The 9,548-nt window shown below is 37.7% G+C and overlaps 1 protein-coding gene across 1 annotated transcript; it reads left to right on the top strand.

Annotated features, from left to right (window-relative positions):
• The first annotated feature begins 581 nt into the window (after window positions 1-581).
• On the top strand, window positions 582-8,981 carry LOC111997183 (alcohol dehydrogenase). The gene is made up of 11 exons (XM_065760809.1): window positions 582-832; window positions 1,653-1,789; window positions 1,942-1,988; window positions 2,098-2,203; window positions 7,023-7,242; window positions 7,326-7,408; window positions 7,536-7,611; window positions 7,712-7,773; window positions 7,867-7,962; window positions 8,068-8,229; window positions 8,673-8,981. Exons 1-11 carry the CDS (start codon window positions 790-792, stop codon window positions 8,787-8,789), a joined length of 1,149 nt encoding a protein of 382 aa, XP_065616881.1. The 5' UTR covers window positions 582-789; the 3' UTR covers window positions 8,790-8,981.
• The last annotated feature ends 567 nt before the right edge of the window (window positions 8,982-9,548 follow it).

Here is a 9,548-nt window from a genome sequence, read left to right on the forward strand (position 1 = left end):
CGGCCAGGGTCGCGCAGGCCGCGCGGCCCCTGGGTCGCGCAGGCCGCGCGGCCCTGGGTCGCGCAGGCCGCGCGGCCCCTGGGTCGCGCAGGCCGCGCGGCCTCGGGTTGCGCAGGCCGCGCGACCCCTGGGTCGCGCCTGTTTCTGGGTTTTTTTTTTTTTTTTTTTTTTCTTCTGGCTTTCGGATGCTCTGATTTCTGGGTCGCGCCTGTTTCTGGGTTTTTCCTTTTTTTTTCTTCTGGCTTTCGGCTTCTTTCTTCTTCTTCAAGTTTTTTTTTTTTCTTCATGCTCTGATTTCTTTCTGGGGGGATATGGGGTAAATATTGGCTTAGACCTCGAGTCTCTGAGACTCGAGTTCCACGTGGGATGCCACGTGGAACTAGGCCAAGTCAAACTATAAAAATCGAGCATCAAAGACTCGAGGTATGAGCGCATAACTCGATTTTCTGAGACTCGAGGTGCTAAAAAAAAAATAGTTTGAAAACGTTGACAACTAATTATATTGTTAGGATTTTATGGTTATTTAGCCATTTCGTCCCCAGATGCTGGGAATTAGGAAAACAAACAAATGAGCTGTTGGTTGGTTGCAGCCTCTTGAAAACCACGGTACCAAATGGTTTTGCCTCCCGTAGGTACAACCTTACCAATTATGGCAAACATGAGAGCCCCCTGTGTTCCAAACGCTATAAATACCATCTAAGAGCATACCCATCTCTCCACAACAAATTCAAGCAATCTGTGTTCTTCAAACATCAAAGTCAAGTAACAGAAGACAAAAAAGCCAAAAAGATGTCTTCTTCAAACACTGCTGGTCAAGTCATACGTTGCAAAGGTATAAAACACAATACAATACCACTCCACTCATTTGATTTTTCTTCTTACATTCTTTGTTATGGTTTCTGGGTTTTAATCAGATGATTGTTTGATGGGTTTCTTTCCATTTCTTCTTCTTCTTTTTTTCTTTTTTTTTTTTGTCATTGTTTAATACTATATTTGTTTTGATGATTTCAATTCTCAACGCGTTCCCTTGTTTTGTTGTCACTTAATATATATATATATATATATATATATATAATTTTGGACGGGGATGAACTATTTGTGCACCAAAAGTGTTAATCAATGCAAAGAGATGATTTTCTTTTGATTGTCTCATACAAATTGAACTCTTGTGACTTGTGTGTTTTACACATTATAATGAGGAAATACACTGGCCATAGGAACAGGGCTACTTTAGAAGTTTGAAGTAGTAACCAGAGTTGACTGAATCTGACCGTTTTCTTTTTTTTTTTTTTTTTTTTTTACTTGTTTAGGATGATACGTTTAGAGTTTGTGAATAGTGTTTCCTTAGATTTAGGCTTTACATTGCAATTTCAGTATGAAATTTAAACAAGCCTACTTTGCCGAATCTTTAGTAGGAAATTTGAGGGTATTATTTCTTTGTTCTTAGAAGAGTATTGTCTAGTCTCCTATAAGAGGAGAGCCATGATTCAAATCTCCCTTGTCTCATTGTATAAAGGGTATTCATACCTTTAAGCATTCCCTAAGCAAACAGTATTATGTTTTTAGCTGCTTTAGAGCTATGTCGTATTTATGTTTATGGTTTTTTTTTTTTTTTTTGGGTCAATTAATTGATGGATGGAAATGCATTGCAGCCGCGGTGGCATGGGAAGCCGGAAAGCCACTGGTGATAGAAGAAGTGGAAGTGGCACCACCAAAGGCGATGGAGGTTCGTCTCAAGATCCTCTTCACCTCCCTCTGCCACACAGATGTTTACTTTTGGGAAGCCAAGGTAACCACATTTCAGTCATATCTATAACTTAAGCATGTGTATAGAAATGCATTATTCTTGTGAAGACTTATTTTATGTGCTAGATATACTTAAACCAGTTTTTCTCTTTTTCTTTTTTGAGAAACTAACCCAGTTGGTTTTTGAATATGCAGGGACAGACCCCATTGTTTCCTCGCATATTTGGTCATGAAGCTGGCGGGTATGGACAAATAGCCATTAGTTTTAATTGTGTTTTAGTTCCTTTCATATACAATTGGGTACATTTATCTTACTAAGTAGTCGTCTTTCTGGTCATTTTGGTATTTTAGGATTGTTGAGAGCGTCGGTGAGGGTGTGACAGACCTCAAACCTGGTGACCACGTGCTTCCTGTCTTCACTGGGGAATGCAAGGAGTGTCAGCATTGCAAGTCAGAGGTATCACAGAATCAAGAAAAGAAATCTGTATTTTCATATATGCTTCAATGACTACACAGACTACACATATATACTCATTTGTACAGGTGTGAACCCGAGGATAACTAACTAACAGAAATAACAACTCATTACACGTGCAAGCTACAGGACTAACTGATCAGTTCACGTGTTAACACTCAAGGAGGTTTAAAACATGCTAAGCTACAAGTCGTTTCAACACTTTCTTCATTTTCTTTGATCTATCGTTTATGCTCTGTTATACATTCAGCATCTCTGCTTTTGCTACTGATCTTGGTGGCTTCAGTTTCATCTAAACTCTGATACTCCCCCTCAAGAGCAGCAGGTGTATGAATATTAAGCATCCCCATCTTTCCAATAAGAGTTGAGAATTGATTGTAATTCAAGGCTTTAGTGAGTAGATCAGCCAATTGACAGTTTGATCTAACATGATTTAGCTTAATCACCTTCTCCAATACCTTATCTCTAACCACATGACAATCAATTTCTATATGTTTTGTCCTCTCATGGAAGACTGGGTTGGAACCGATATGCAATGCAGCTTGACTATCACAGAATAATAAAGCCTCCTTCTCATGATTCACCCCAATATCTTTGAGAAAGTATAAAATCCATACTATTTCACACGTTGCCACTGCCATGGATCTGTACTCAGCTTCAGCTGAGGATCTTGATACTGTGGATTGCTTCTTTGATTTCCATGATACCAAAGAATCACCAATGAAGATGCTATAGCCAGTCACTGATCTCCTAGTAGCTCGTGCAGTGAGAAAAGCTTTACTCACTAAGAATAAATTAGGTTTTATTGATGGAACTTTGACCCTTTCATCATCACTGGTATCAACTGCTTCAAATGTGCAAGCATGGATAAGATGTGACAACATGGTTGGCATGTGGTTAACCAATTCAGTTTCACCAAAAATCCAAGCAAGCATCATTTATGAAGACACAGCCTTAGAAATCTGGAATGACCTGAAGAATCGATTTGCTCAGACAAATGGACCTAGAGTTTTCAACCTTCAAAAGGACATAGCAGAGCTTCATCAAGGTGAGATGTCCATCACTGATTTCTTTACCCAGTTGAAGGTGTTTTGGGATCAGTTGCAGAATCTTAGTCTTTTCCTACTTGCACCTGTGGTAAATGCATTTGCAATATTAATAAGAGGCTCACTGATCTACAAGTAAGAGAATCTGTCATGAAATTCCTAATGGGGTTGAGTGATTCTTTCTCTCAAGTCAGATCCCAAGTTCTACTTATGGATCCTATTCCACCTCTTAGTAAGGTTTATTCCTTGCTGATTCAAGAAGAGACTCAAAGATCTGTGCCCAATGGATCTTTTGCTAAAGTTGATTCTACTGCTTTAGCTGCTAAATTGTCAAATGAAAATCTTGGTTCGTTTCTTGGTGGTGTTGTTAGCAAGGGAAAGGAGAGACCAACTTGCACACATTGTGGCAAGACTGTCACACAGTGGACAAATGCTATAAAAAGCATGGTTTTCCACCAGGATTTAAGTTCAAGAACAAGCCTTTCATGGCTCATCAAGTATCCTCAGATGTTACTCCTTCAGTTGCTTCACCACTGCATCAACAAACTCCTTTACCCTGAACAGTATCAGCAACTTTTTGCCATATTTGGAGCTTCTAATTCATCACCTGGACCTTCTGCCCCAGTCAAAGACACTTCAATGGCTAATATAGTATCATCTTCCACACTTGCTGGTGCTCCAATGTCAGGTATTGATCTATCCCATAGTTTTTCTCTGCACAAGTGGTAAACAGAAGAAATTATGATAAATGGACTTGGGTATTAGATACTAGAGCTACGGATCATTTTGTTGTTCAGTTGATCTATTAACTTCAATTACTGCTACTATACAGTCTTTGTTCACTTGCCTAATGGGGAATCAGCTCAAGTCACTCATGTTGGAACTGTTGTTCTTTCTTCTTCCCTTACTCTCACTAATGTTCTTTGTGTTCCCTCATTTAGTTTTAACCTTCTATCTGTCAACACACTCACATTATCTCAGCCTTATTGTGTTGTTTTCCTCTCCAATTATTGTTTTCTTCAGGATCTTTCATCTTGGAAAACGATTGGGTGGGCAAGGCTGTTGATGGTTGTACTTATGCAGTGTGAAAGTCTTCAACATATCTCCTCTCTGCACTTGATGATTATCTAAACAATCACAAGTTCAGTGCCTTTTTTCTCCCTTTCTCTGCATCAACTTCTGCAGTTCTGCATCAGCTTCAGCAGGTTCTGCATCTTCATTTCTCTGGCATGCCAGATTAGGACACCCTTCAGACATGAAACTTAAATTTTAGGTCATACAATCCCTTCTTTACATTCCTTTTGTAATAGGCTTGTCAGATTTGTCCTATGGCCAAGCTTAAAAGATTACCATTCCCTTTTAATAATAACATCTCTACTTGTGCTTTTGATTTAGTTCATATGGATGTTGGGGACCTTATCTATTCCTACTCTAGATGGTTATAAATATTTCTTGACCATTGTGGATGATGCAACCCGAGCTACTTGGCGTTTCTAATGAAATCCAAATGTGATGTTAACTTTGTTTCAATCTTTTACACTATGGTTGCCACACAATTTGGTCAGAAAATTAAATCACATTAGAATGATAATGCAAAAGATTTGCCATGACTGATTTTCTTAGTTCCCATGGCATTATTCACCAACATAGGTGTTATACTCCACAACAAAATTCTGTTGTGGAGAGAAAACACCAACACCTTCTTTCCATTGCAAGGGCTTTACAAATTCAATCTCATATACCTTTGCCTTTTTGGGGTGATTGTGTATTGACTGCTGCATATCTCATAAATCGCCTTCCCTCTCCTTTGTTACATGACAAAACACCTTTTGAGATGTTATTCCATAAACCTCCTGAATATAATCACCTAAAGGTATTTGGCTGTCTTTGTTTTGCTTCTACCATTGCTCAAATAGGACAAAATTCTCACCAAGGGCAAGAAGATGTGTTTTTCTTGGATACCCTTGTAATATCAAAGGTTATAAACTCTATGACCTTGATACTCATGCTGTTTTTGTTTCAAGGGATGTTGTTTTCCATGAATCCGTTTTTCCTTATTCTTCATCTTCCACTCATTCAATTCCTTTCAATTCACTGCCTTTGCCATGTGTTCCTTCTGTTTCTTCTTTACATGATGATCCCTCACATCACATCCAACACTCCTGTTTTTTCTCCACATTCCATTATCCAAGTTCATCATACTATTGATGATGACTTTCTTGATGAAGTCCCAGAGGCACCTCTTAATCCTATTACTGATCCTCTTCCCCTTAGAAGGTCCACTAGATCTGTTCACAGACCTTCTTACTTACAGGACTTTCACTGCAATCAAGCTATATCTGCCCAGCCTTTGCCTTCTTCCCAACCAGGTACTTCTCATCCACTCTCATCTCACATCTCATATCATCATCTTTCCCCATCATATAAGACCTTTTGTTGTGCCATTTCCTCTCTTATTGAACCTCAATTCTACTACCAAGCTGTATCTGATCCCCAATGGCAAGCTGCCATGGCTGCTGAAATAGCAGCACTTGAAGCTAATAACACCTGGACTCTGACCCCTTTACCTGCTGGTAAGAAAGCTATTGGATGCAAGTGGGTTTACAAAATCAAGTACAAAACTAATGGTTCTATTGAGAGATTTAAAGCCAGGTTAGTGGCCAAGGGATTCACACAAAAGGAGGGCATTGATTACTTTGAGACTTTCTCACCAGTAGCTAAAATGGTGTCTATCAAAGTCCTTCTTGCTGTTGCTGCCATCAAGGGTTGGTCTCTTAGTCAATTAGATGTCAATAATGCCTTTCTTCATGGGGATTTGGATGAAGAAGTGTTTATGGCTCTTCCACAAGGGTTTCACAGCTAGGGGGAGGTTGTTTGCAAGCTTAATAAGTCCATTTATGGTCTCAAGCAAGCTTCTAGGCAATGGTTTGCCAAATTCTCAAGTACCTTGATTCAGCTTGGTTTTATCCAGTCCAAGGCTGACTACTCCTTGTTTACCAGAAGACATGGTGACACTTTCATGATTCTTTTGGTGTATGTAGATGATGTTTTGATAGCTTGTAATGACAAAGCAGAAGTGGATAGGTTCAAAGTCATGCTGGATGATAAGTTNCAAGCTGCATAATTCTCTCCACCTATCAATGGCTGTGTGACAAGAACTAAGCTTGGATTCTCGGCATGATGCAAGAACAAAGGGTTATCCATTGGGGAATCTTGTGATGAAGGAGATGGATTCTCAGACGTGGAAGCATCTGTAGAACCATTTGCATTTGTAGCGGAAGCCATAGATGACAATTGAAGAAAGAATTTCCAAAGATTGAAGTTTTCTCAAGAACAAAGAAAGATTTTCTCGGGAAAATTGAAGAGAGAGAAAAAAAATTGAAACGAAAACGAAACCCTATAGGAATTTGGGAATTCGCTCTGATACCATATCACAGAATCAAGAAAAGAAATCTGTATTTTCATATATGCTTCAATGACTACACAGACTACACATATATACTCATTTGTACAGGTGTGAACGCAAGGATAACTAACTAACAGAAATAACAACTCATTACACGTGCAAGCTACAGGACTAACTGATCAGTTCACGTGTTAACACTTAAGGAGGTTTAAAACATGCTAAGCTACAAGTCGTTTCAACACTTTCTTCATTTTCTTTGATCTGTCGTTTATGCTCTGTTATACATTCAGCATCTCTGCTTTTGCTACTGATCTTGGTGGCTTCAGTTTCATCTAAACTCTGATAAGAGGAGAGCAACATGTGTGACCTCTTGAGGATAAACACTGACCGAGGCGTGATGCTCAGTGACGGCAAGTCGAGATTTTCTATTAATGGACAACCCATTTACCATTTTGTAGGGACTTCTACCTTTAGTGAATACACTGTGGTACATGTTGGTTGTGTTGCCAAAATTAATCCAGCTGCTCCTCTGGATAAAGTTTGTGTTCTCAGCTGTGGAATCTCAACAGGTTAGCAAATGAAGCATTGCAACTAGTTTATGTAAAATTTTTATGCATTTCATTTTCTTATTAGATCAAATTGAGTTCTGTAGGTCTTGGAGCTACCTTGAATGTTGCAAAACCAAAAAAAGGGTCAACAGTAGCAATTTTTGGATTGGGGGCTGTTGGTCTAGCCGTGAGTCTCTCCTTTCTTGTACAACATTATCAATTTTTGGATTGAAGCTCTTGTGGTGTACCTCTTTTTGGAATTCTCTTTTGCTTGTGCTAATGAGGAGGCTGCTTTTGTTGTTTTACATGATTAGGCTGCTGAAGGGGCTAGAATCGCTGGTGCTTCAAGGATTATTGGGGTTGATCTGAATGCTAAGCGTTTTGATGAAGGTTAGTGAGATCCAAGATTAACATGCAATGTGTTAGTATGGAATGTTGTTTGCTGTTTTTTGTTATATGCTCATTTTACTTGTTCTTGTCAACACAACAGCCAAGAAATTCGGTGTCACTGAGTTTGTGAACCCAAAAGACCATGACAAGCCTGTTCAAGAGGTTTGTTTTCCTTGTATATTTCTAAAGTTGGTTCTGTAATGAATAAAGAAATATAAATTTCACTATTTTGATAACATTTCTTCTTGTCTTTAGGTGATTGCTGAAATGACTGGTGGGGGAGTTGACCGAAGTGTTGAGTGTACTGGTAGTATCAATGCTATGATATCTGCATTCGAATGTGTTCATGATGTAATTCCCTATGAACTTTTTTTTCTAGTTATTTGATGAAATTTATGGTAATTATGGTATAATTTAATGCTTCTAAGTTATGACATAATGCTTGTTTCTTTGCAGGGATGGGGTATTGCTGTACTTGTTGGCGTCCCAAACAAAGATGATGCATTCAAAACGCATCCTATGAATATCTTAAATGAGAGGACTCTGAAGGGTACCTTTTTTGGCAATTACAAACCAAGATCTGACCTACCTTCTGTCGTTGAAAGGTACATGAACAAGGTAAGCTGATCTTCCTATTAAAGGATTGAGTATGATTTATTGGATCATTCTTCATACTAATTAATACATGTAGAAATTCATTTTTGAGTGATAAGTATGATTCCAATAAGCATCACTGCACACAATATTAAATTGGAAAAGGACATTATAATGACCAGTAGAATGATATGTAACTTTCAACTATGCTTTGTTTATTCCAATCTAACTGTGCTTTGAAGTGGATCTGTTTACACTCTTAAAAAACGCCAGCATATTTATTTTTGTTATAGTCTTTAGATTTGTTTATTTACTCAATTCATCTAAGAGTCACATGCAGAGTACATGACTTGATTTTTGAAGTCAGTATGTAAAGTCAAATTCAAAAAATCATTTTTTTGGGTTCTGCTCAAAAGGACCCAGTGTTTTGTCGATGCTGTAACTCTTACAATTTCTAATTTAAACAGGAGCTTGAGCTGGAGAAGTTCATTACCCATGAAGTCCCTTTCTCAGAGATCAACAAGGCCTTTGAGTTCATGCTAAAAGGTGATGGTCTCCGATGTATCATCCGCATGGATGCATAGAAAATAATTGAGATGATAAGCACTTTTGAGTGTATCTAAAAAAATAACTTTAGTGCTTCTTGTAGGAAAATTGGTTAATTCTTATGTCTTTCATTTTCTTTTTGTTTAAAAGAATCAAAATCCCCCTTAGCTTGTATAATAATGTAATTTCACAATTCTGTAATGAATTTCAGCATATTTTCTGTTGTTGTCTCTTCATGACTTCATTCATGTTTTCATGAAATTGCAAGATGACTTAATTTTGTGAATATGAATTTGTTTGGTTTATGACTTTATGTACCTCTGGTCTGGATAGATGAAGATTGCATAACCATGTACACTTGTTTCAAATGGACCCAGCCATCATTAGAGGACAAACTACATTGCTCTGAACTAGGCAATGTGATCTACTCAGCCAAAAAAAAAAAAAAAACACTAGGCAATGTGATCTAATGATAGTTAATAAAATAAAAGAGTAATTACTTTGACAACTCTCCGTTTTTTAAATACGGATCACATTTTGTTTTTACTTAATCCTAAAAAATTAAAACCACTAATAGCATCTCACTTAATGCATGCAATATATCATGGGATAAGTGTTTATAAAGCTTGATAGAATTTTATGAGCCAAGCGAAAATTATAACTTCTTTAATCAAATAACAAATCTCTTTTTTCTCAAAAATAATAATAATAATAATAATAATAATAAATAGCAAATCTTTTAAACAAAGATAATAAAGCATGAACAAGGATATCCAGCAATGAAAAGGTAGGTGGAT

This window comes from Quercus suber, unplaced genomic scaffold, assembly GCF_002906115.3.
Source record: "Quercus suber isolate HL8 unplaced genomic scaffold, Cork oak 2.0 scaffold_383, whole genome shotgun sequence".
NCBI classification, from domain to species: Eukaryota; Viridiplantae; Streptophyta; class Magnoliopsida; order Fagales; family Fagaceae; genus Quercus; species Quercus suber.

What these genes read in the sequence shown, in the direction of transcription:
- LOC111997183 (XM_065760809.1), top strand. Translation starts at nt 790, where the DNA reads ATGTCTTCTTCAAACACTGCTGGTCAAGTCATACGTTGCAAAG. An exon ending in TGCTAAGCGTTTTGATGAAG is followed by an intron (nt 7,612 to 7,711) that starts GTTAGTGAGATC and finishes TCAACACAACAG; the next exon opens with CCAAGAAATTCGGTGTCACT. An exon ending in TTGAAAGGTACATGAACAAG is followed by an intron (nt 8,230 to 8,672) that starts GTAAGCTGATCT and finishes TAATTTAAACAG; the next exon opens with GAGCTTGAGCTGGAGAAGTT.